Raw genomic sequence first — 27617 nt, forward strand, 5'->3', positions numbered from 1 at the left:
TAAATTAAAAGGATCATTCCAAGGCTTTTGTAGGCATTTTACTACACAAGTTAGTATGCACAAACTCTAGAGAAGCCTTTGCTCTATTCTTGCTTTCTTATGGAAATGCCTTTCTCCATTGCTTGCCCTTTATACAAGCTTCATATGGTTTTTTCATTTCAGTTGCTGTAGGTAGGTGAGCAACCATACCTTGCTTATGCATCTCCTTTAACACTACAAAACCGATGTGACTAAATCTTTCATGCCAAAGTTTACTTGTGCCCACACCAGCGGTGGCTGTAAGAGCACTTAGCTCATACAAGTTGTTTCTCCTTTCTCCTTTGCTGAGAACTTTGCCAGCATTGTCAATAATTTCTGCACTTGTCTTAGTGAACCTCATCTCAAGGCCAAGATCAGCTATAGAAGCTACAGATAGCATATTTCTCTTAATCGCTGGAACATACAACACGCTTAAAAGATTTTTGAGTTTACCATTTGTAGTAACAAAGGAAATAGTACCTGTGTCCTTAGCAGGGCATTTTGCATCATTCCCAACCGTCATAGTGATGGATTCTTGCAGAGGCTTCATAGAACTATATAGACCTTTCTTATTGGTCATGTGACGGGAGACACCACTATCCAATACCCATGAGTTAGTGTTAGATATTTCTTGCGCTGATGAACACACTTCCTCAATGGTCACCATGAATAACTCCAACTCTGCTTTAATTGTGTTGGCTGTTCCTTTTCCTTTAGTCTTCATGGTGCCATGCTTTTCATCTGCCTTCTTGACATGACAATCTATAATTGCATGTCATTTCTTCTTGCAGTAGAAGCACTCTTCTTGAAACTTTTTCTTACCACCCTTTTTCTATTTGTCACAATTGGTAGAGAAACCACCTTTGCCTTTCGCATTGGTGGAGAATGCAGCATCTTCATTGCTGCTACCTTCTCGGGCTTTAAGTCTCAACTCCTATTTCTTAAACGTCAAAGCTTGGGGTTTCACATGAGTATTTAGGGCAATTACCAATCCATCAAACTTTGGTGGACAAATCCGAAGACACCTTCGAGTCTTTTGTATTCTAACACCAGCCATTTGGTTGCGTAGATTCTTGATCCGAGTGATGAATGCTTCAACTATCTCTTTTTTGGCAAACTTATCTGCTGCTAGTTGATTCTCCAAGTTTTGAATCCTTGTTTGATTTTGCATTTCGTATTGACTCCTTAGTACGTTCCAAGCCTCTAATACCTTGGTTGAGTGCTGAATCAAGGTTAAAACACCATCAAAATAGCTTGTAACTAAGGCACGCAATGCATTTGCGTTCCTTCGTTTCCAAGCTTGTAGAAGATCTGCATTTGGAGGAATCATAAGACTCGAATTTGATGGGTCGGGGGTGGGTTGTGGTTCTGGGTCATTCTTCAACACCGTCTCTAGAAGCTCATAAGAATCAAGGATAGTTGTGATTTTAAACTTCCACAAAGTATAGTTTGTACCATCTATCTTGCCTTCGCTGAAGTTTGGTGGACGAATTCTCAGTGTTCGAATCATGAGAGTGTTACATGGAGTTGAATGACTAGCCAGTGGTTGGAACATTTTATGGTTTGCATGGTTGGAGCATGTGGGATAGTAGAGAAAGGAGTGCTCATGATACTTGGATGTGTGCAGGAGCTGGGCACAGCACAGTCTTATCTTGTTGTGATTTCTATAAATCACGAGGATGTGAGGTAGTCTTTTTAATTATTGGCCACATGTCTTGTGTGTGGGCCTTAGTTGATGTGAGATGTTCTGCAATATGAGGTGTCTCTGGCTGTTTATGCTTTTTTAAAGTGTGATGAAGGGATCTGGCTTGCGTGTTCGTATTTTTGCTTTTGGTTTGGGGTGGATGACTGTTCTACACTTGCATGTGGGCGTGGTCCTGCAGCATGTCATGAACCCTCTCCCATCGTATCCTGAAGTCAGCAAGGGATCTGGCTTGCGTATTCATATTTTTGCGTTTGGTTTGGGGTGGATGACTGCTCAGCATTTGCATGTGGGCTTGGTCCTGCAGCATGTCATGAACCCTCTCCCATCCTATCCTGAAATCAGCAAGGGGCTCCTATGCTATTGGGATCAGAGTTATTGAGGTGATTGCTTTATGATCAGATAAAATGTTTGCATATATTGTTGCTTCTGAAACATGTAATCCTACCCTATAAAAGTCAGTAAAAGTTTGAGCACAAAGATGTAGATGATTTTGGAAGGTCCATATTCCATGGAATAAATAAGCACCTTATGAGACTGACAATTTTGGCTAAGCATGCAGTCCCTAGGGGTTTCTAGAAAATTTCACTCATTTTTCTTCAAGTTGACCATTTGTATTTTTATTGGACTAAATCACTTATCTTCTGTAGAGGCTCCCAAGCAAGTGAATGTACAGAGATCAGGAAGGGATCCACATCTTGATGAACCTGTGGATCTAGGAGCAGCTTTGGGGCCCACTTCAATGACAGGAATCTTAAGCACTGCTCAGGTGTCTACTACAGCTGGTCAAGGAATCTTAAACACTGCTCAGGTGTCTACAACAACGAGTACAGCTCAGATGTCTACTATGACTACTCAAGGAATCTTAAGCACTGCTCAGGTGTCTACCACAACTAGTCAAGGAAATGTGGGTAGCACCACTCAACAAAATGGTGATGGGACAGCTTCTGGGACTGACGCACTTACCAGTCATCTTGCTGGAATGCCAAAGCATCAGCTTTATCAGATAGTCTCTCAAATGAAGGTAAGTGGTTTATAATATATGCAGTTCGTTGAGATTTTGATGCTCCAGTGATGGCCACACATGTTTTATTGAACAGGATCTCATCCAGCAGAATCAGCAGCAAGCTCGAGAAATCTTAATAGCTAACCCACAGTTGACAAAAACTCTATTTCGGGTGCTGCTAATATCCATCTTCCTGCTCTGTGAAGAAACTAGTTCCTGAAAACATCCAATAATTCTTACAAAACTTAGTATATTTTCTATCAACTTACATAGTGTGGTTTTTGTTGGACTGAGGATATTTACATTAAGAACTGAATTTCAGCTTAATTTTGTAAGGTATGTTCTCTCATATTTCTCATTTTCCAGGCACAAATCATGCTTGGTATGGTGCGGGCACCAGACACAGTAAGAAACATTGGTTGATTTATATGCTTGTTTGTATTGTTAGCAAAACTGAACTCCACATTCATTGTATCTCAAACATTTCCTTGCTTGTACAGGATTCCAATCAAGATATACCAGCACAAACTCCACAACAATTACCAATACAACCAAGTCAGATGCAGCCCACACAAGTGGCATCACCTGTCCAGCCGGTTCAACTAACAAACATATCCCAGCAACCAATCAACCAAACACCTCAAACAGGACAGCTCCAAGAGTCTGCTGTGCAGATGCAGCCACAGATACAAAGTATTGAGCAGCCTCAGGCTGCTCTAGCAGGCCTTGTGCAGCCTAGTCAGTTTCAGCATGCAACACAGCAGCATCAGGCGGCTAACGTGTGGAGCGCAGCAATATTATCTCACTCACAGTCAACATCACAACCAAGCATGCAGCCTCAGCCACCCCCACATCCCCCCCCATTGCCGCAACAGCCTCGTCCACTAATACCTCCAGCTCAGTTGCAGTCGCAAAATACACAGGCTCTTGGTTTTCATGCAGCCCCTGGTCCCCAGCCATATCTTTCTCAGCCTCCATTTCAGGTGAAGATCAAACTTCTCTTGCAATGTGAGGTGTGTTTACTTTTTCACTGATGATAGTCCTGAACCATTGCTTCTCTGTCAGCAGCAACAGCAGCAACATCAGCAACAACAAAGTGCAATGCTCCAGGCAAGCGCAGGTTTTCCTTTTCAGATGCAGCCACCTTTACCCAGTCAGCCACCACCACAAGCTTATCAGGTTGTAAACTGGCACATAACTGAAGTTAGGAAATGGAATGCATAGGTATATTAACAACTGTAATGCATATTGCAGTTGCAACGGAGTGCAGCTGATTCTGGTGGTGTTTCCATGAGTCAAGGTGGTGTTTTGGGCATGGGTGGAACAGTACAAGGTGGAAGAGGGCCTAGCATTGGAGTCCCCAGCATCTCCGGCCCACACATGGCATGGAATCAACAGATACCATCAAGTGGACCAATGGCTGGGGTCCCTCAGGCAATGGCTTCAGGGGGTATGACTGGTCATTTAGTATCTGCCCATCATCCCTTGGGTGGGGGCAATGTGTTTCCAGCGGGTGGCCTAACGAGTGCTGGACCTATGCCAATTCAACAACAAGCAGGACCTGGCTTAATTTATTCTCAAGGATTCAGTCAACCTCTTGCACCAACTCAGCCCCCACTGCAGTCACAACAGCAAATTCAGGTCTGCCTTCTGCTTGTCAAGCCCACCTTTTCTTTTTCCTTCTGGAGTTTTGCTGAGTAGTTAAGTTTGTTCCAGTCAAATTGGATAAGATGATTTGAGGTTGGAATCGATTGCATGTTGGGACAATCAGGATCTCTTTCAAAAGATAACTCAGTTAAGAAGATGAACAATAATGAGTCAAAACATGACTTTTCAGACAAGTCTCTATCTAAAGTTAATGCATCATCTGATTTGGTATAGATACCTCTTGAGTTGGAGCAGCAGAAAGCATTGCTGCAACAAGTGATGAATCTTACACCGGAGCAACTGAATCTGTTGTCTCCAGAACAGAGACAACAGGTGTTTCAGCTACAACAAGCATTTCGAGCTCAAGCTACTTGACACGCGATTTCTATTTGTGAATGCTTGCTTGATTGATTTCTGGTTTGGCTTACAAGTTTGCTGGATGTCTCATGGCATCCTCAGACAGCCACATGTATGTTGGATTCCATTTATGAGGTGAGACCTTAAAAAATTCAGTTTATAGGGCAGGAATTATGTACTAGTCTCTTGTTGGATTGTGTTGGAGGCTGGAGGCCTAAAGCTTTTTTGTTATGAAAATGTTGTGGAAAGGCATACCTCAGTTACAATTGGGAGCTTTGCTGTTGCTGTTGCATTTTATGCTTATGCAGTCTGTTTTTGAGAGGGCGAATTAAACGTGCTTTTTGCCTCTTCATTCATAGAAAGTTGGTTTTAAATAATTTAAAATGCCTTTGTGCTAACCGCCACTTATCCTACATGATAATCTCTTGATAAGCTTAAAAATTGCCCATAAGTAATTTCTTTTCTTTGTACTCTAGCAGCTGAAAGACTTAAGATGAATGTGCAAGTGCTCTGTTTTTACTTGTTGGTACATGTGTGATCATGTGCACACTCAGTCACTCTACTAAAGTGACATTGAAACAGGCTTTTTTGGAAGAAACAAGCATGTAATGCAAAGACTTGCATTCAAGGATAGAAGCCATCAGAAAACAATGTGTTTATAGCTATGGAGAGAGAGAGAGAGAGAGAGAGAGAGAGAGAGAGAGAGAGAGAGAGAGAGAGAGAACGACGAACGTGATGGCAGAACATCGAGGTCTGACGACCGACGGCTGAACATTGCGGTCTGGCCCTGGCGACTTGCCCTGTACAGCGGGCACGCTTCCTTGCCCCGTGCGCAGCAACCTGAGATCTTCCCTCAGGGCTGCGCAAGTTCTGTTTGGCCCAGTGTGCAGACGAAACGCGAGAGAGAGAGAGAGAGAGAGAGAGAGAGAGAGAGAGAGAGAGAGAGAGAGTCGCCTGCAGCTGCCCTCTTGCCGTTGCCCCCAGGCCGGTTGCCTGCATCTGGCGGCCCGTCAGCTGTGTCTCCAGCCCTGCTGTCGCCCGCTTGAACTGCGGGTTCTGCGCCTGGTTCGCGCCCATCCGCCCTGTGCGTCAGGGTTTCTGCCCACGCCTAATTCCTGCCCTGCGCCGCCGCCAACTCTCCAGTCCTGCCGTCAGACCTGGGCCCTGTTGAACGTTGCCCCGTCCCTGCCCTGCTCTGTCGACTGTCCAGCCCTGCCGTCGTCTGCCCGCCCTGTGGTTCGCCCTCCTGCACCTGCACTGTCAGGGTTGTGCCCTGTCACTCGCGTTATTGGGACAGGCCACGACTGAAGCCGCTAGTCCAGTGCAGGGCCCGTTTTGCCTGAGAGAGAGAGAGAGAGGCCTGTGCGTTTCTGCCTCCCGTGAGCGCTTCACTTGGCCTCTGACTGGCATACGCAGTGGTACAATATGGTTGGTCTGGATCTGGCTTTTATAGACCAAATGGTGGCGGCTCTTGGTCCGGATTCTGACACCGAGGAACGAGAGGATATGGTTCTGTGCACAGAAGAGATGCCCCCTGGTCCTGACTTCCAGCCTGCGGGCAAACGCACCAAGCATACTTCGGAAAAGACAATGGATCCTCAGGATCGTTCCTATGCTCAGGTTGCTTCTGACTCTGTGGACTCTCAAGATGTTCTGGAAGCCACTGTGGACCCGAAAATTGTCTTGCGCTCCTTTTCAGTGTTCTATGAACGTGCTGTGATACTCTTCTTCACTGGTAGGATCCCACAACTTTCCCGTATTCGCCAGGGGCTGCACAATCTGCTTCAAGGGGAATGTGTTGAAGAGGTTTTTGTTGGGCCCCGAGGCTTTTTTGAGGTGCTGCTGAAATCTGAGGCGCACCGTGCTGCTCTCCTGTCCAAACTGCCTTTGTTCTTTGATCGCCGTTTGGTCCATGTTGTGCCATGGCGCCCAATGGCAGATTTTCAGCGCCTGTTGCAACGTGAATGCCCTGTGTGGGTTGAAGTGGAAAACTGTCTGGCTGTCTATTGGCCACTGTTAAAGGACGCCATGGCCGCTGTGGGCACTGTTCTAGTCCCCCCAAGCCTAAGGGCCGTGAATCGTAACCGTTTGTGTATGTTATGGGACACTGCTAGAAAAAGGCCTGCTTGGTTATGTCTTAATTGCTTTGGCATGCATCCTCTACACTTTCGTTTGAAATGGGGCAACTTTGCAGGACATTGCTTTTCCTGTGGAAAATTGGGGCATTTTATGGCCGAATGCCCAGAGAAGCACCACACTTCAGAAGCTGAGCATGTTGCGATGCCCATGGAAGATATGGTGTGCGATGCTCCGTCGCAGGATGCCACCCAGCCACCTCAAGGTTTGGATAAAGGTAAACAACTGGTTTCGGGTTTGGATTCCTGTGGCAATGACTGGGTCGATGTACGCGCAAAAAATGGCAACAGGCTTGTTGCTAGCATGGTAGATACGGTGCCTACTGCCCCACAAGATTCCATGCGTACTTATATGCGCAGGAAAGAAATGTTGTCTTCAGAGCACTCTGCTCCTGCTATGGTTTCCTCTGCTCCCCGTCAACAGCCCACTAGGAGAGTGTATTCGGATGGTCCAAAGGGTCCACCTGCTAAGCTGGCTTTTGATACTAGAGGTAACGTCATCACCCCATGGGATCGTCGTTATCCCCGTTCCATCCCCAAGACAACGGATATGCCGTCTACCTCCAAATCTGGCCGTCAGAACTCTTTTGCCGTGTTGGCTGATTTTTTGGATGAGGGAGTCCTGGACATTCTTGCAGAAAAGGTCAAATCGAGGCAAGCTGTGCCTCGTACCTGATTTTCTTTTGAATACACATGAAAATAGCCACGTGGAATGTGTGAGGAATTTGTTCTCGCCACAAGCAACATGCCATGTGGACTGTATTGCATGAGAATCAGTGGGATGTCTTGTGTGCTGTTGAGCATAAGAGTCATGGTGAAGCAGGAAAAGTTGTGGATTGCCATGGCTTTCGTTTGTTCTATGCAAGGACACATGCCATGCATTGTTCTGGTGTGCTCATGATTGTACATGAAAAATATCAGCCTGTTCTTATTAAAAATGATGTGCATGGCCGCTTTGTGGTGATTGAAATTTTATTTGAAGGAGAGATCTTATGGTTACTTGGCCTCTATGCTTCGAATGATCCTCTATCTCGCCGGGAGCTTTGGCATACTTTGCAGACTTCCTTGTCACTTGGCAGACGGGGTTTTTTGATGGGGGATTTCAACATGTGTGTAGATTCTTCGTAGTCCACATCGGAGCATTTGGTAATGGACGTGCCGGAAAGTCGTAGGTGGCATGAGTTGGCTCTTGCCATTCTTAAGCAAGATCTCTGGTCTTGGTTACACCTTTCTTCTACAGGGTTTACTTTCCATTCTGCCTAGTATGCAACAACATGGTCTTGGTTACACCCTTCTTCTACAGGGTTTACTTTCCATTCTGCCCAGTATGCAACAACATGGTCGGGGTTGGACCGCATATACATCATGCAGAATGATGATTTCCTTCCTGAGATGCTCGAAATGAAAGTGTTGCAGCAATATCCCTTGTCGGACCATTTCCCTCTACAGCTTGAGCTGCTTACACAACCCATTGCACCTTTTAAGCAATTTCTGGAGAGACTCCCTTTGCGTTTCAACTCGTCTTATTTGAAGCATGCAATCTTTCAGGGCTATATGCAGCAATTGATTGATAGATTCTTATTGGACTTCTCCTCTCAGGGCACTGCTTCGTTTGAACGATTGCTCTCTAATGTGCAGCGGGTTGCTCGGTAGTATGGGATCCATCATGCCTCTCTTTGTCGGTGGCGTCGACAAGCAGCGGAGGACTTGCTGGCTTTGGTTCATTCTCTGTTGGTGGACACTCCAGATGATGAATTTTTGCTGTCCCTGGCAATGCGTTTGGCTGATCTTATTAAAGAGTTTCAGTTGAAATCTTATGAGCAGGCCAAATTGCAACATCTGACGGAGACTTTGCAAGATAGTGCTTGTCAGACTTTGCAAGAAAGTGCTTGTCAGACTCATAAGGTCTTTCGAGCTCTCCATGCTTCTCTTGCTCGAGAGAATATGACTAGACTCTAGGATGCAGAAGGTCAAATGGTCCATGATCCGCAGACTATTGTGAATATGTGTAGGAATTATTTCCTCGACCTTCTTGGTTCCACTTCTCCACCTTCAGGCCAAATTACTCATGCTCGTTCAGTTTTTTATGATGTGGTCCGCAATCAGGTTCTGCAGGACATGCAAGCTTCTATCGAGTCAGATATTTGTGAGGCGGAGGTTATGGATGTTTTGTTACACTTGCCAAGGATAAAAGTCTTGGTTGGGATGGTCTCACCAATGAGTCCTTTGAGGTTTTTGCTACCTAACTGGCGAAACCATTGACGGCTTTGTTTCAGCAGGTGTGGGAAACGGGGATCATGCCTTCCTCCTGGAAAGAAGGACTTATTAAGCTGCTTCCAAAAGTTCGTTCGCCGTCTATGTTGAAACACTGGTGCCCAATTTCTTTGATGGGTTCTATGTATAAAATCTTTTCCAAAGTAATGGCGAATCGGCTCCATAAGCATCTTCCTGCCATTGTGCATCCTCTCCAATATGGATTCATTAAGGGCCGGAACATTCTGCACAATGTATTAAATGCACAACTGGCGATTGATTATGCAAGGCATTCTAATCAGGAGGTCGTACTGATTCAATTGGACTTGGAAAAGGCTTTTGATTATCTGGACGGGTCTTTCATTGCAGAACTTATGTCTGCTATGGGCTTTGGTGCTCGGATGTCTCGTCTGATTTACACCATCAGTGCTGCGGCGTCTTTGCGAGTCATGCTGAATGGAGGCGTTACCGAGCCATTTGTCCTTGCTCGGTCTGTCAGACAAGGGTGCCCTTTGAGTCCTCTCTTCTTTGCCCTTGCGACTCATCCAGTTCTTTCGATGTTATCTCATATGGCAGCTTCTACTCAGTTGGCTGGATTGTCGCTTCCTTCTGGACAGCACTTCATTAGTCAATCCTTGGCTGATGACAGCTTCATGATTCTGCGTGCGGACAAGGATAACCTTCGCAAAGCACTACTAGATGTTTGGGCTCTCTTTGGTCAGGCTTCCGGCCTTCGCATCAATACTTTGGAATTAGCCATTCTCAGCTGCACGGAGTCGGACTTGCAGTCATTGGACTGGCAGGGTATGGTTGTTCCCCGTGGCTCCATTGTCAGGCATCTTGGGTACCCTTTGGGTATTGATGTTTCCCCAAAGCAGCTACTACAGTGGATTTCACACAAGCTGGCGGCTAAGTTTCTGTATTGGAAGTCCCAGGCCTGGCCCTTCCATGTTCGCCTCAAAGTAGCCCAGACAATTATGTTGCCAATGCTCACATATTTCTTGCCATTGCTGCCCTGGACTACTACTACACTGAATGCTCTTACTCAGTCTATTCGTTTCATGTTGTGGAAGAAGGATTCCTTGCATGAAGGCATTTCCTGGATTTCTTGGTCGCATGCGTGCACCCCCAAACGCATGGGTGGAGGGGCTATTTTAGATGCCCGAACTCATATGCTGGCGCTCTGTTGGTCTCTTTTCCGAGCCATGTGCTCGGATCATTACCCATGGGTCGTTATAGCCCGTTATTTTCTTGAGGATCACAGGCTTCTGCATGGTAATACCCAAATCCGGAGTTCTTGGTGGCATGTTCTTAATGCGGATTCTCGGTTCTCTAGTCCTTCTTCATCTCTGCTCGCCCATTTGGTATGTTCCTGGAGACTGGTCCTCCAGAAGGCTCAGTGGCATCCAACGGAGGATCGCTTTGGCTACTAATTCTTTTCAATTGGAATTGTTGGCAGTCTCGCGGTTACTTTCGTGGGAAGTTAAACATGAGCTTCGACCAAAATTCAACCGCATGGCACGTTTGGGCTTAACTTCAGTCGCGGATGCAACCCTTACCAGTCGCAATGTGTTGATATCCTTTCGTACAGCCAGGAGACTTTTCAGGATCCCTCGTGGTTACAGGCATTTATGGGAACAGCTTTTGATGGTGCTCCAGAGCAGATAACCCTTTCCTACCCTTGCTTCGGATCGTCCCTGGCAGGACTCGGACTTTGCAGGCAGGCTGCATTTAGAGAAGGCTTCAGCTAACCAGATGTATCATCTTCTGATTAAAGATCATCAATGGCTGGTTACTAAAGCTAATACTCTATGGGGATTGCATAAATCCCGGTCATGGTGGAGGGCAACTGTGATGGAGGGCTGGTTGAACAAGACACCCTTCAAATATAAGGTCTTTCTTTGGAGGGTGATGATTGGTGGTCTTCCGCTTGCTTTAGCTCTTTCCAAGCGTCGAATCTCCAACGGCAACTGTTTCTTTTGCACCACCAGTGTGGAATCCGCCCGTCGCCGATTTATTTCTTGCCCCATCGCAAAGAAAATCAGGTCATTCTTGTCAGTCGTTTGGTGAGCGGTGGTTGGTTTCTTGCTACACCCGTTTGATTGGGTTTTTGTGCAGCCCAAATACCCCACACCGACACAGTCACATATGAAGATCGTGTTTCACTTTCTTCGATATTGGGCTGTTGGCATAACTGGACCATTCGGAATGCTTTTCTTTTTGATTCCGCCTATAATGTTCAACGGCATATTGCTAGGCTTAAGGTCTCTTGTATTGGCAGATAGATCTTCTCCGGCACTCTGACATGCTCTCTTGGGACGACTTACGTTCCTGGCATATGGTAATTTCCTCTGCGTCTTTGCCATGACTTTGTAACTCTTAGGTCGTCTGGTTATTGTAGAGAGACAGTGTGTTCTTTACACACGATGGGGTAGAGCCATCGTGTATCTTGTAATCATGTAAACTTGTATTTTTTCGTAATTAATACAATTACCTTTTATGAAGAGAGAGAGAGAGAGAGAGAGAGAGAGAGAGAGAGAGAGAGAGAGAGAGAGAGTCGGAGACATCTGATAAAATTGGAACGATACAGAGAAGATTAGCATGGCCCCTGTGCAAGGATGACACGCACAAATCGAGAAATGGTTCAAATTTGAGAGAGAGAGAGGGGTCCAAATTTGAGAGAGAGAGAGAGAGAGAGAGAGAGAGAGAGAGAGAGAGAGTTGTTGGGATGCCGTCGCGAATGGTGCTGCCAGTTCTTGTCGCCCTGCGGTCGCCTGGTACTGCACACCCTGCCATCGCGTCGCCCTGTGCCGTCGAAGACTGACGACTCGCCTGTCGTCACCTCTCGCGCGCGTCAGCACCGTCGTTGCTTGACGTTCCGCCTCAGCCTGTCTGTTGTTCGCGCCCTGTCTGCACCGTCGACGCCTGCAGTTCCGCCCACCTTCGCCCGCTGTTCGCGCCCTGTCCTATGCCGTCAGCAAAAACCCTAGAGCGATTCAGTCGTTGTTCCTGTCTGCGAGTCCTCGTCCTCTGCCCCTGAACGTCCCTCTGCACGTGGCCGCCTACCTGTGGAGGTGCGGGCTTCGCCGACGCCACCCGTGCTTGACAGGTTTGAATCGTCCCTGCCTCTTTTGCAGCGTCAGAGCGAGAGCCGTCGTCTCCTGTTTCGCCTTCTGTCCCGTGTCCTGTCCCTTGCCCCATCGCGTTGCCACGTCACCAGTTGCCCCGCTGCCTTCGTCTGTGCTCCCGTTTGCAGCTCAGCCTGCCTGTGCGTGTCCTCTTCTGCCGAGGTGTCCAGCTGCTATGAAGCCCCATGCTTGTCGACTGTCAGAGAGACAGCGTCTCGGCCAGAGTGCCCACTGATCTGTTCAAAGAAAAAGAGAGAGAGAGAAAGAGACTGCAGCTCTTCACTCGGCCTCGGACCGGCATCCGCAGTGATACAATATGGCTGGTCTGGATCTGTCTTTCATAGACCAAACGGTGGCAGCTCTTGGTCCGGATTCCGATACTGAGGAACCAGAGGATATGGTCCCGTGCACAGAAGAGGTGCCTCCTGGTCCCGACTTCCAACCTACTTCGGAGGAGCCAATGGATCATCAGGATCGGTCCTATGCTCAGGTTGCTTCTGATTTTGTGGACTCTCAGGAGGTTGACTGGGAGCACTTGCTGGAGTTTGCCAACACTCTGCTTGGCGATTATGTTTAACATAATCAGGAAGCCTTTTCTAATTTTGCAATTGAAGATGTTCTGGAGGCCACTGTGGACCCGAAAAATGTCTTACGCTCCTTTTTAGTGTTCTATGAACGCGCCGTGATTCTCTTCTTCATTGGGCGGATCCCACAGCTTTCCCGTATTCGCCAGTGGCTGCACAGTCTGTTACAAGGGGAATATGTGGAAGAGATTTTTGTTGGGCCCTGAGGTTTTTTTGAGGTGCTGTTGAAATCTCAGACGCACCGTGCTGTTCTCCTGTCTAAACTGCCTTTGTTCATAGATCGCCGTTTGGTCCATGTTGTGCCATGGCGCCCAATGGCGGATTTTCAGCGTCTGCTGCAACGTGAATGCCCTGTCTCGGTTGAAGTGGAAAACTGTCCGGCTGTCTATTGGCCACTGTTAAAGGACGCCATGGCCGCTGTAGGCACTGTTCTGGTCCCTCCAAGCCTGAGGGCTGTCAATCGTAACCGTTTGTGTATGCTATGGGATACTGCCAAGAAAAGGCCTGCGTGGTTACGCCTTAATTGCTTCGGCATGCATCCTTTACACTTTCGTTTGAAATAGGGTAATTTTGCAGGACATTGCTTTTCATGTGGTAAATTGGGGCATTTTATGGCCGAATGCCCAGAGAAGCCCCATACTTCCGAACCTGAGCATGTTGCGTTGCCCATGGAAGATATGGTGTGTGATGCTCTGTCGCAGGATGTCACCCAACCATCTAAAGTATTGGATAAAGGTAAACAACAGGTTTTGGGTTTGGATTCTCGTGCCAATGAATTGGTCGATGTACGCGGGAAAAAAGGCAACAGGCCTGTTGCTGGCATGGTGGATATGGTGCCGGTTTCCTCACAAGATTCCATGCGTACTTATATGCGCAGGAAAGAGATGTTGTCTTCAGAACACTCTGCTCCTGTTACGGTTTCCGCTGCTCCCCATCAACAGTCCACAAGGAGAGTGTATTCGGATGGTCCAAAGGGTCCACCTGCTAAGCTGGCTTTTGATACTAGAGGTAACGTCATTACCCCATGGGATCGTCGTTATCCCCGTTCCAGCCCCAAGACAGCGGATATGCCGTCTACCTTCAAATCTGATCGTCCGAACTCTTTTGCAGTGTTAGCTGATTTTTTAGGTGAGGGGGTCTTGGACATTCTTGCAGAAAAGGTCAAATCGAGGCAAGCTGTGTCTTGTACCTGATTTTCTTTTTGAATAGACATGAAAATAGCCACGTGGAATGTGCGAGGAATTTGTTCTCGTCACAAGCAACATGCCATGTCAACTGTCTTGCATGAGAATCAGTGGGATGTTTTGTGTGCTGTTGAGCACAAGAGTCACGGAGAAGCAGGTAAAGTTGTGGATTGCCATGGCTTTCGTCTGTTCTATGTAGGGACACATGCCATGCATTATTTTGGTGTGCTCATGATTGTCCATGAGAAATATCAGCCTGCTCTTATTAAAAATGATGTACATGGCCGCTTTGTGGTGATTGAAATTTTTTTCGAAGGAGAGATCTTATGGTTACTTGGGCTCTACGCTCCGAATGATCCTTTATCTTGCCGGGAGCTTTGGCATACCTTGCAGGCTTCCTTGTCACTTGGCAGACGGGGTTTTTTGATGGGGGAATTTCAATGTGTGTGTCGATTCTTCGCAGTCCACATCGGAGCATTCGGTCATGGATGCGCCAGAAAGTCGTATGTGGCATGAGTTGGCTCTTGCCGTTCTTAAGCAAGATCTCTGGTCGTGGCTACATCCTTCTTCTACAGGGTTTACTTACCATTCTGCCCAGTATGCAACAACATGGTTGCGGTTGGACCGCATATACATCATGCAGAATGATGATTTCCTTCCTGAGATGCTCGAAATGAAAGTGCTGCAGCAATATGCCTTGTCTGACCATTTCCCTCTCAAGCTTGAGCTGCTAGCACAACCCATTGCACCTTATAAGCAATTTCTGCAGAGACTTCCTTTGCGTTTCAACTCGTGTTATTTGAAGCATGCAATCTTTCAGGGCTATATGCAGCAATTGATTGATAGATTCCTATTGGATTTCTCCTCTCAGGGCATTGCTTCGTTTGAAAGATTGCTCTCTAATGTGCAGCGGGTGGCTCGGTAGTATGGGATCCATCATGCATCTCTTTGTCGCCGGCGCCGACAAGCAGCAGAGGACTTGTTGGCTTTGGTTCGTTCACTGCTGGTGGACACTCCAGATGATGAATTTCTGCTATCACTGGCAATGCGTGTAACCGATCTTATTAAAGAATTTCAGTTGAAATCTTATCAGCAGGTCAAATTGCAGCATCTGACGGAGACTTTGCAAGATACTGCTTGTCAGACTCATAAGTTCTTTTGAGCTCTTCATGCCTCTCCTGCTCGAGAGAATATGACTAGACTTCAGGATGCAGAAGGTCGAATGGTCCTTGATCTGCAGACTATTGTCAACATGTGTAGAAATTATTTCATCGACCTTCTTGGTTCCACTTCTCCACCTTCACGCCACATTACTCATGCCCGTTCAGTTTTTTATGATCTGGTCAGCAATCAGGTTCCGCAAGATATACAAGCTACTATGGAGACTGATATTTGTGAGGCAGAGGTTATGGATGTTCTGTTACACTTGCCCAAGGATAAAAGTCTTGGCTGGGATGGCGTCACCAATGAGTTCTTTGAGGTTTTTGCTACCCAACTGGCGAAACCATTGACGGCTCTGTTTCAGCAGGTGTGGGAAATGGGGATCATGCCTTTCTCCTGGAAAGGACTTATTAAGCTGCTTCCAAAAGTTCGTTCGCCGTCTATGTTGAAACACTGGCGCCCAATTTCTTTGATGGGTTCTATGTATAAAATCTTTTCCAAAGTAATGGCGAATCGGCTCCATAAGCATCTTCCTGCCATTGTGCATCCTCTCCAATATGGATTCATTAAGGGCCGGAACATTCTGCACAATGTATTAAATGCACAACTGGCGATTGATTATGCAAAACATTCCAATCAAGAGGTCGTACTGATTCAATTGGACCTGGAAAAGGCTTTTGATTATCTAGATTGTTCTTTCATTGCAGAACTTATGTCTGTTATGGGCTTTGGAGCCCGGATGTCTCGTCTGATTTACACCATCAGTGCTGCGGCGTCTTCGCGAGTCATGCTGAATGGAGGCGTTACCGAGCCATTCGTCCTTGCCCGCTCTGTCAGACAGGGGTGCCCTTTGAGTCCTCTCTTCTTTGCCCTTGGGACTCATCCAGTTCTTTCGATGTTATCTCATATGGCAGCTTCTACTTAGTTGGCTGGATTGTCGCTTCCTTCTGGACATCACTCCATTAGTCAATCCTTGGCTGATGACAGCTTTGTAAAGCATTAGATGTTTGGGCTCTCTTTGGTCAGGCTTCTGGTCTTCGCATCAATCCTTGGAAATCGGCCATTCTTAGCTGCACGGAGTCGGATTTGCAGTCATTGGACTAGCAGGGTATAGTTATTCCCCGTGGCCCCACTCTCAGGCATCTTGGGTACCCTTTGGGTGTTGATGTTCCCCCAAAGCAGCTACTACAGTGGATCTCACAGAAACTGTCGGCTAAGTTTCTGTATTGGAAGTCTCAGGCCTGGCCATTCCATGTTCGCCTCAAAGTAGCCCAGACAATTATGTTGCCAATGCTTACATACTTCTTGCCATTGCTGCCCTGGACTGCTGCTACACTGAATACTATTACTTAGTCTATTTGCTTCATGTTATGGAATAAGGATTCCTTGCATGCAGGCATTTCTTGGATTTCTTGGTCGCATGTGTGCACCCCCAAACGCATGGGTGGAGGGGCTATTTTAGATGCCCAAACTCATTTGCTGGCACTCCGTTGGTCGCTTTTCCGCGCCATGTGCTCGGATCATCATCCGTGGGTTGTTATAGCCCGTTATTTTCTAGAGGATCATGGGCTTTTGCATGGAAATAGCCAAATCCGGAGTTCTTGGTGGCACGTTCTCAATGCTGATTCTCGGTTCTCCAGTTCTTCCTCATCCCTGCTTGCCCATTTGGTATGTTCTTTGAGGCTGGTCCTTCGCAAGGCTCAGTGGCATCCAACAGAGAATCTCCTGGCTACTAATTCTTTTCAATTGAAATTATTGGCAGTTTTGCGGTTGCTTTCGTGGGGAGGTAAACATGAGCTTCGACCAAAATTCAACCGCATGGCACGTTTGGGATTAACTTCAGTCGCGGATGCCACCCTTGCCAGTTCGGAATGTCTTGATATCCTTTCGTACAGCCAGAAGGCTTTTCAGGAACCCTCGTGGATACATGCATTTATGGGAAGAGCTTTTGATGATGCTCTTGAGCAGACACCCCTTTCCTGCCCTTGCTTCGGATCGTCCCTGACAGGACTGGGACTTGGCAGGCCGGCTAACTTTAGAAAAGGCTTCAGCTAACCAGGTGTATCATCTTATGATTAAAGATCATCAATGGCTGGTTACTAAAGCTAATACTTTATGGGGATTGCGTAAATCCCGGTCATGGTGGAGGGCAACTGTGATGGACGGCTGGTTGAACAAGACACCCTTCAAATATAAGGTCTTTCTTTGGAGAATGATGATTGGTGGTCTTCTGCTTGCTTCAGCCCTTTCCAAGCGCCGAATCTCCAGCGGCAACTGTTTCTTTTGCACCACCAGTGTGGAATCTGCCTGTCACTGATTTATTTCTTGCCCCATCGCTAAGCAAATTTGGACATTCGTGTTGGCCGTTTGGCGAGCGGTGGTTGGTTTAGCGCTACGCCCGTTTGATTGGGTTTTTGTGCAGCCCAAATACCCCACACCGACACAGCCACATATGAAGATCATGTTTCACTTTCTGCGATATTGGGACTGCTGGCATAACTGGACCATTCGGAATGCTTTTCTTTTTGATTCCACCTATAATGTTCAGCGGCATATTGCTAGGCTTAAGGTCTCTTGTACTAGTAGATAGATCTTCTCTGGCACTCTGATATGCTCTCTCGGGAGGACTTACGTCCCTGGCATATGGCAATTTCCTCTGCGTCTTTGCCATGACTTTGTAATTCTTAGGTCATTTGGTTCTTGTAAAGAGATAGTGTCCTCTTTACACACAATGGGGTAGACCCATCGTGTATCTTGTAATCATGAAAACTTGTACTTTCTTCGTAATTAATACAATTACCTTTTACGGAGAGAGAGAGAGAGAGAGAGAGAGAGAGAGAGAGAGAGAGAGAGAGGGAGGGAGGGAGGGAGGGAGGGAGGGAGGGAGGGAGAGAGAGAGAGAGAGAGAGAGAGAGAGAGAGAGAGAGAGAGAGAGTTATATTAACGTCTACAACAGGCCAAGTTGGCCTATGAGACCAAAATGTTGCATACAAAATGTCTGGGAGATTTCAAAAGTCCCAGTGAAGCTAACGTTTATGCTATGTTGAACTGAATTGAGTAGGTACAAAATGATATCTAGACTAGATACAATCTAGAGGTTCTCCCAGTGCGGTGTGGAACTGCTCCTGGAGTGTTCATCCTAGGATGTCTCGCATGGGTCGGTTTAACATGGACAGACTAAAGCGGCGGGGCAGGGCCCTCCGATGGCAGCGTAGTATCCCTTGTATTTGCGACATGTGTCTTCTGCGGGGCCGGGGGCCGGCGGGGCGTGGGCGCCGGGCTTTGCCTCTCGCTGTGGCTATTTCTAAGGTGGTCTCCCGGGGTCGGGAGGCCGGTTGGGCTGGTGGGGGCTCGGTGGTGGGGAGGGTAGCTGGTATTTGGTAGAATTCGTTGAGTGTGCGTTGGTTGGTGGCTCCTTGTCTTTGCTCCGTGGTTCGTAGGAGGTGGTCTCTGTGGCGTCGTATTTCCAGTAGAAAGAGCCTGAAGCATCTCTGGTCTTTGAATTCCATCACCTTGGAGAGTGGTCCGAATCCTTCGCTGAATAGGCAGTGGAAGCGTCCCCGGATTTCGTAGTACACTGGGCATCTACAGATATAGTGTTCCTCTGTCTCTGGCTCGAGATGGCAGAGCTGACAGATTCGGTCTTCTGGGGGGAGGGGGTTGGCCTCGTATCTGCCCGTTTCGACCCGTAGTTGGTGTGAGGACGTGCGGATCTGTCCGATGGCACTTCTGACCCCGTGAGACAGGTGTGTGTCCGTGTAGCTTGGGCGGGTGATGAAGCCATCCGGGGAGATGTGCAAGAAGTGCTCTCGGTAGAAAGCCTTCTTGGTTCCTAGTTCCGACGTGGGGGTCACCCATGTCCTGGCTGTGTTTGTCTGGATGATATCCATTCTGATGATGTGATTCACCTCCTCTCGGCCGAGCTCCAGGTGTGGGCAGTCTATGCTGTATTGTAGTGGGGGGAGGTGGTCCATGTGCAGGCCATGGAGCCGTAGCCAAGTCTCTGTTCGGGCATACCAGCACTGAGTGTCCCCTTGTGTTGCTAGCTATTTGGATGACTCCAGGGCGAGTCTGGGGTACGGGTGGCGGGGCAGGTCCCATATTCGGTGCAAGAAGGTCACGGTCTGGAAGAGGGCCTCAACCACGAGGGACGGTGCCCCCAGCTCTGCGCGGATGACCTCGTGTGGTACGGAGGGCTTGCTTCGGATCATCCGTGAGATCATAAGTATTAAGGGTCTCTCCATCTGCTCCCATCCCTCATAGGTGGCCTCCTCCTTAGGCAGTGGTTGGTCCTGTGGGGCCCTCCGCGTGTGGTAGAGACTGGACCCCCATATGGGAGCCCCATACAGGAGGGCTGGTGTGACCAAGGTGTCAAAAAGCTAGAGCTTTGTCCGGGGTTCCTGAAACTGTATGCGGGCACATTGGTTCTCCATTGACCCGAGGGCTGCATAGCCTCGGGTTAGTCTATCTTCTGCTGCTTTTCTCAGGGTAAATCTTGGTCCAGAGAATGTAGTTCCCAGTTAGACGTATCTTTGGACTACGTCCACGGTCTCTCCGCCGTATGTGAAGGGGGGTACCGACCGTCGGAGCCATTGGGTTGACGTGTTGAACACCATGACCTTGGTTTTCCCCAGGTTCACCGTTAGGTCTTTGTCTTGGCAGAAGGTCTGTAGTGCGTCCAGTTGGCGCTGTAGCCCTTTGGATGTGCTGGAGATGAGGACTATGTCGTCCGCATATAGTAAGATGGGTATCAGTGTCCCTCCCAGGCTCGATCCCTCCTCGCCCAATCTATCTATGTACTCTGAGATCTCATCAATGTAGAGGCCAAATAGGGTGAGTGAAAGTGGGCATCCCTACTTGACTCCGATGGTGCTAGTTATCTCCTTTGACAGCCCTCCTGGTGCCCGGACTCGGCCCGTTACCGATTCGTATAGTGCCAGTATCCCCCATCGCATTTCGGTTGGGACCTCCAGTACCTGTAGTCTCTGCGTGAGCCTCGCTTGTGAGACTGTGTCAAAGGCCTTGCGGAAGTCCACGAAGCAGCAATACACCCGTCTTCCATGTGCTTTGCCCTCCTCTATGATGGCTCTCAGTGTGAGGATATGGTCAAGGGTGCAGAAACCCCTCCTAAACCCTGCTTGTCCTGCCGCTCGATGTCGGTGTTGCTTTGCCCACTTGCTCAGTTCGTGGTCCAGTATGGATCCATAGAGCTTGGCTAGTACATGGCCAACCACGACTGTTCGGTAGTTCGTGGGAACCATGGGTCTCCGGTCTTCAGGATAGGTATTATGGTGTTGGCTGACCAGCTGGCAGGGAAGCTTTCGCGTAGGGCTCTGTTGAAGATGTGTGCTAGGAGAGGTGCCAGTATGTCTCTAGCCTGGGTCAAATGCTCTGCTACCAAGCCTTCGTGGTCTTGGGCACGGCCATTTTGGAGTCTATCAATGGCGTCCCGAGCCCGCCCCGTGCTGAAGAATGTGGATGATCTGGGTTTGCTCCCTGGGGGCCAGGGTAGCTGGGGCTGCTTGGGTACTTGGTATAGTGAGGTTGCATATGCGTGCCAAGTGTCTGGGGAGGTGATGGGCGTCTGGGCTCGGGGTTCCTGAAACGCCTTCCATGCCTCTCTGCTGTCCTGTCCTAAGAATAGCTGGTAGAATTCGTGTTCCACTTTGGAGAGGTAGGCTCGTTTCTTCCGTCGCACTAGACGACGGAAGATCAAGTGTGCCTGTTTATGCGTGTGTACTCCCCGTGCTTCGTCCTGTTGAAGACGGAGCTGGGTTTTCCTGCACTCTGCGTCGTACCAGCTATTTTGTGGGACATTCTTGTTCGAAGGGGTGGAGTGGGGGGATGTGTGGGGGAAGTATTCAGTAGCCGAGGTGTGTAGTGTGCCCACCAACTGTGGTGTGACCTCCTCCAGGGTGCGTGGGGGTCCATTTCCTGCAGGCTCCAGTAGAGATGGTCGGAGTATGCGCTCGCAGTTAGCCTGGTAAAGTGGTACCTGGGGAATCTTGGGGGGGGGGGGGTTGCTTGCTGGGGGGGTTAGGTCATACCTGCAGGTTATGTCAAATTGCAGGTAGGCATGATTGGCAGCCAGTGCGAGTGGGCGAGGTGATATTTTAAAGGACTGGATGTCGGGGGCCAACATGACATCCCCCAAGTTGGAGTAGTGCATGAGAGAGAGAGAGAGAGAGAGAGAGAGAGAGAGAGAGAGAGAGAGAGAGGGAGGGAGGGAGGGAGGGAGGGAGGGAGGGAGATATTAACGTCTGCGAAAGGCCAAAATGACCTATGAGACTATGAGTTAATGAGAATGTAATAAACAGTACAAGTGGGCTAAGGTCTATAAGTAAAGAGAGCTCTAGCTGACAAGTAAAGAGTTCCAGCTGATATGACCTCATGGGGATGTTGAAGACGTTTTTTTTTTTGCAAATAGAAAGTGGCTAATAAAACCTTTGAATAGAAGGAAGTGCTCATGCTCAATAGACTAGCTGGAGCTGATGCAGAGTCACAAATATATCAAATGTACAAGCTTCTCAGGGCGATCTAGGGGGGATGGGGGCAAGAAGCCATGGACTCCTGCTTGCATCTCGAAAAACAGGTCCTGGCCGCCCCAAGTGCGATGAGATGACAACGGAGCTCTTGACGAGCCTTGAACTCGCCTTGCACCTGATCCCATCGTCCGCGGAGGAAGTGGGTGATGGAGGTCCAGAGCTCTGCTAAGGTCGCCTGTACTGAAAGTCTTTTTCTGCCAAAAACCTCTTGACACCGCGCCTTCCATATATGCCATCCGATAAGACTCCCTATGATCTCTTGTACTTTAGAGCAGTCTATTGTGGGTTCCAATACTTGGCGGATGGGTAGAGCCTCCAAATTGACCACTGCGCACCACCCTACCTTGATAATGAATATTGTGTCCTGCATCCCGGCCTCAGACAGAAGGTGGCGGCTCTGGCTCACTGCCTGCCAGCAGAAAGCTTCCCAAGGGATACATCCAAGGTTGGGAGCCATGCGGCGAAGAATGCGGCATGCTCCTCTCCACACTAGTTGTGTCGCCTTGCATGACTAAAGGCAATGTTTTGGGGTTTCCAGAGGTTGTTGTGTGCAATGCTTACAAACTCCCTCCTTTTGTATCTAGACAAGCCAACTTCCCATTTCCAAGCCTCCATGTGTCACCAACCATAAGAAATACGATACCCTCCTCAGTCTCCAGCTATCCCATAGGCGGCGCCAAAAGGTTCGTCCGAAAGGCTTCGTGATGCTGTGCTCCACCCAGTGCCTACTACGCGATGACACCCTATCCATATCCTCCTGTATCAGTACGTGTCTGCCAATCTTGGTAGTGTACTCCAGGGGCCTTGGTGGCTTCTTGGCAATTGCAGTGGCCGACCATAGCCACTCCCCTAGGTCCCACTGTAGCTCATCAAGTGGCCAACCCTCCTAGATCCAAAGGCGCCACTCCCATAACTCCTCCCAGAAGGCAAAAGGGTGAAGCCGCCATGTCTTCCCCTGAAGGCTAATCACTCGGATCCTCCTTCATGAAAGGACAACAATCCCCTCATCTTGTTGGCCCTTATCAAGAGCTAGACGCTCCCCCTCCTGCACGGTGAAGAAGATTCTAGGTGGAGCGCCGCCCACTCTACCTGCCACTTGGAGGGGGATGCCTGCTGGTGAAAACCTAGCGGCCCATACCTCTCCGGGCTTTATCGGCTCTCGTATTGGGGGGGCAAGCCACTTCTGAGGTATTGCTGCATCTATCTCCCTTGTCCTCAACTCTACTCCTCTCTGACAGCCTAATACTTGCTGCAACACCTCCTCGTCCACCAACCTGTACACCTCTTGCCATGTCCTGATGGTACAAGCCGGCCCGGGCGGGCCTCCTACCTAGCCACATTGGATGTGGGGGCGCTCACCTACTTCCCGATCTTTGACCTGGGGGTTCTAGATTACCGGCTGACGGTCTATCTCCTCCTGGCAGCTTGGGGGGCTTTGGATTAGGGCATAGTTACCTCGAACGGGGAACGGGAACGGGAGCGGGACCCCCTGGAACGGGGGGAACGTCCAAGGTGGGGAAACGAGAACGGGGGGGGGGGGGGGGAATGGCACATATCTTAAGTGCCCTAAATATGCCCTGCATGACCAAGTTGCTCCAAAGAATGTCCCTCTAATTGCCCCAATACCCCTCAATGCTCCAAATTGACCCAAATGTCCCGATTACCCACACAGCTCCAAATTGCTCATGAATTGCCCCAATTATTCTAGTTTCCCTTGAAATTAGACAATATAAATGGATGATAACCTTGGAATTGAGAATAGGCTGAAATTTGATTGTGATTTGCAAGAGTTCATAATGCATCAAATTTGAGCTTTGCATGGACTCCTAATTGGCTTGTGGGTTGTCTTGACACTTTGAATATGAGAGAGAGAGAGAGAGAGAGAGAGAGAGAGAGAGAGAGAGAGAGAGAGAGAGAGAGAGAGAGATTAGTGTGTGCACATTAGGCAATGGAGATAGGTGAACATGTAGTAGAAGGAGTGTGATATAAGCAAAAAGAAAAAACGTGAAAAAATGTAAATTTTTGGTCAATAGGCCTGGAATGGCCGTTCCAAACAGGGAACGGCAGGGAACGGTAGGGAACGGCCCAGGGAACGGCAGGGAACATTCCCTGGCCGTTTCACCTCCTCCAAGGATCTGGAAGAGCTCCTTTATCTCTCCCCTGGGATATGTAGTCAACAATCTCATCGATTTAAAGACCAAACAATGAAGGAGGCGTCCTTGCTTCACCCAATGGTGGAGTGAACAGGAGCTGAAAGGCCCTCAGGTGTTCGTACTTTGCCACCAACAGCCCTCTCATACAGTGCTGGGATCCCCCAACTAAGCACCTTGGGTACTCCCATAGCATGTAGCTCGTGTATCAATCTATCTCTCGGCACTATGTCAAAGGCTTTGCGGAAATCCACAAAACAACAATAGATCCATTGGCCGTTAGCCCTACCCTCCTCAATGATCTCTCTGAGTGAATGTGATCTAATGTAGAGTAGCCTCTTCCTATGCCAACATGTCCCTGTGCTTTGAGCCCCACATCTCTACCCACCTGCTCAACTCCTTAAGGATGGAGGCATGTAGTTTTAGCCAATGTGCGTCCAACCATAATAGTCCGATAGTTACTGGGTAAAGTGGGATCTCCTAACTTGAGGATAAGTACAATGGTGTTTGTGCTCTAGCTCATTGGGAGGCTCTCACGCATTGCTTTGTTAAACATCTAAGCTAAAAACTCTGCCACCAAATCTCTAGCATGAATCAAGTGCTCGACTACTAATCCATCATGGTTGTGTGCCTTACCTTTGCTAAGTCAGCCAATGGCCTCACGGAGTCTTCTCCCTATAAATCGCACCCTCCAGTAGTTTGATGAGCTCTACCTCCTATATATCCTTTGTCTCTTTAGAGAAGAAGTACTGCAAATGTTGGTGGGCTGTAAGCTAGGTTTGTACATAAGTAAATTGCAAATCCACAGGGAAAGGTAACCATGATCCACTACTACTCTGAGGAGATCTGGTGAGATTGAGAGATCCTAGATATAGGGCATAAGCATCGGTGGAGCAAGTACATAGCCTATTGTGCTAGCACTATGCAGATGGGGGTAACATGTGAAGGAGCTTGATGGGGGGTATCTAGCTAGGCCATTAAGGATAGCTAGTCCATGTGCCGTACCCACCCACAAGATATCTCATCCTTTCGATTTGTAATTCTGCCATGTCTTGCTCTCGTAATATCTCTTTAGCTGTATTGAAGAAAGATACTTGATGGAAGGCTGTCGTGGCATTGAAGTCTCCTAATAGGATGACATCTCCCTCCCTTGAGATCTCCCCAATATCCTTGTCTAGGGCTACATATGGTGATTTTCCCTTGGGTGGGGTGGAGCGAGATGTCATAGGAGGGAAATAGTATATGGCGATGTATAAAGTGCACTCCTCACTCTGTATTCTCACCCACATATACCTAGATTGCTCATCTCTACGAACCACGTGGATCATTTGTTGGAGCTCCTCTCTAAAAAGCATTGCTACACCTCTTGACCCCTTGCTACTCTTGTCTGTGCATGTCTCCTTCCTGGTTGGTGATTCCCATCCACATCTAGTCTTGGGGCTCTATTACAATTCCATGCTACTACTACAAGGCTGATCCCATAGGTTTTGCACTATCGTTTGGTGTGTCTCTCCATGACCACCACTTTTCCTCCTCTGTAGAGTAGAAGGCTAGCTTGCCTTCCTCCCTAGCTGATTCTTGGTATATATTCCCTCATGTGGGCAAATTGGGTTGGTGTGAGATCATCCCCTAGTGGTGCGCAGATCGGTCGCAGTATGCTCACGTAGTGAATCCCGGAAGGTCCCCAAGAACAATGAACTCTACCTTTTTGCATAAAAAACAATGTAAAAGTATGAACAACAAGAAGCAAGAGACCAATTGGGTTCAATCTCCCCCCATGCCTTGTGTGAGCGCTTCACAAAGCATGTATTTTATGTATATTTCCATCTTCATGCTCAATAATAGCCCAATTTACAGAAATATGACAAGCTTTTAGCTTTTGAGTTTACTTTCTACAAAAATAGGAAATAAAGCTAATGGACGGTGCCCATGGAATCTGGCACGCCCAACACAATGTCCCAAATAGAAATAACATATCCGTGCGCATAGGCGCATACAAAATAATAATCAATAATGGATGTCTCGATAGACATGACAAAATATAGGCGTGGCGCCTATCAAAATATAATCCATAGGTCGAATACTCGCTAGACTCCAATGCTTTCCTCCGCCACTGCTGCTATCTCTACACATCAACTGAAGCATTCACAATCGTTAGTAAAATAATACAATTAAACCGACAAAAGTGAATACCTAGCAGTCTTCAGCTACATAAATAAATCAACTGGTTAGAAATAAATCCTAACCTTAATTTATTACGAGTGCGCACTCTAAACTCATAAACGTTTATTAATTTATCATGTATTTTGCGGAATCACCCGCTATGGAATCACCCATGTACACACTAAATTAATGAAACGCCCGAAAAGGACAGGCGTCCCCATCAACTTCTCGCACAAAGAATCCACTTTGTGTATGAGCCCCGGTCATCTAAGTTTACGGAATCCACCGTAAAACCTCACGGAATCCACCGTGGAATATGCCTCCTGGCATCATACCCCCGGGATGGAATAGCAATTGATCTCAATTGCTATTAGCTCAATGTGGAGCTAACAGAGTGGGGAAAGCATTTAAGTCTCTAGCGTGTATCGATTGTGCTTCCTCTACAGGATGGTTCTTAAATTTAACTAAATATCTAGAATACCTTCGGCCAGTTCTAGTGGTCATGTAGTCAGTGTCTATGATGGCTTCTGGTTTAAGTATTTCAGTCTCTTCGTCTAATAAAGGTGGGTTTTCATAAACAAGATGGATAGGTAATTGGCCTCTAAATGGTCTCAATAAACTAATGTGAAATGTATTGTGAATTTTCCAATGAGATGGTAATTCTAACTTGAATGCATTATCATTAATTTTATGAATGATTCTAAAGGGTCCATAAAATCTAGGAGCTAATTTGACAACTGGATGTCTATCTACACTTTGCAGTCTACGTTTTTCTATTCTCAGCCAAACATAATCATCAACTTTGAAATTCATGGCTTGTCTTTTCTTGTTGGCTTGTTTGGTATATGATTGTTGGGCTTTAGCAATCATATCCTTAACCTCATCAAAAATACTATTATGCATACTAGCAATATCATCAGCACTCTGAATTCTATTAGACAAAGATGCAACAGGTGTAGATAATCTATATCCATAAATGACTTCAAAAGGTGCTTTCTTTGTAGATGTGTGCGGTGTATTGTTATATGCAAACTGTAATAAATGCAAATGAGTGTCCCATGTCTGAGGTTTAGAGATAGTATATGTACGTAAAAGATCTAGAATGGTGCTATTTGTGGCTTCTGTTTGTCCATTTGTTTCTGGATGAAATGCAGATGAGAAATCAATCTTTGTGCCTAGATTAGCAAACAGTGTAATCCAAAAATTGTTACAAAATCTAGAATCACGATCTGAAATGATAACTTTTGGCAATCCATGGTTAGTAAAAACAGTTTTAAAAAATAACTGTGCTGCTTGTGATGCTGTTAAAGTTTTCTTACATGGAATGAAATATGCTTGCTTACTAAATCTATCTACAACAGTCCAAATCATATCATGGTTAGATTTAGTATTTGGTAAACCAGTAATGAAATCCATAGAAATATGTTTCCAAGGTTTAGATGGAATAGACAAAGGCATTAGTAATCCATACTGTTTACCATGATGTCTCTTTATTCTTTGACAAATCAAACATTCAGAAACGAAATTAGATACATCTGCATCCATATGCGACCAATAAAAATCTTCAGTTAACATACGTAATGT

The 27617-nt window shown here is 47.4% G+C and overlaps 1 protein-coding gene and 1 non-coding gene across 5 annotated transcripts in view; both read left to right on the forward strand.

The window, feature by feature from the left end:
- LOC148036571 (uncharacterized) overlaps window positions 1-5062 on the forward strand; it is an 84886-nt gene extending 79824 nt beyond the window's left edge. For 3 of the 4 annotated variants that reach the window (XM_087678560.1, XM_087678556.1, XM_087678557.1), the window contains 7 exons: window positions 2371-2744; window positions 2821-2898; window positions 3093-3131; window positions 3227-3709; window positions 3792-3905; window positions 3981-4367; window positions 4608-5062. In XM_087678560.1, coding sequence (XP_087534686.1) covers window positions 2371-2744; window positions 2821-2898; window positions 3093-3131; window positions 3227-3709; window positions 3792-3905; window positions 3981-4367; window positions 4608-4748 — 1616 coding nt within the window. In that variant the 3' untranslated portion in view covers window positions 4749-5062. The remainder of the gene's footprint in view (window positions 1-2370; window positions 2745-2820; window positions 2899-3092; window positions 3132-3226; window positions 3710-3791; window positions 3906-3980; window positions 4368-4607) is intronic. The other variant, XM_087678558.1, reaches the window with a different exon arrangement.
- A 6612-nt stretch (window positions 5063-11674) lies between these two features.
- Window positions 11675-11772, forward strand: LOC148036572 (U6 spliceosomal RNA). The gene has a single exon (XR_015691041.1). It is a non-coding gene; the product is annotated as a U6 spliceosomal RNA (small nuclear RNA).
- Window positions 11773-27617: the final 15845 nt, after the last annotated feature.

Source organism: Lygodium microphyllum, chromosome 5 (assembly GCF_053477565.2).
Source record: "Lygodium microphyllum isolate KBCC chromosome 5, Lygodium_microphyllum_v1.1.10, whole genome shotgun sequence".
Lineage (NCBI taxonomy): Eukaryota > Viridiplantae > Streptophyta > Polypodiopsida > Schizaeales > Lygodiaceae > Lygodium > Lygodium microphyllum.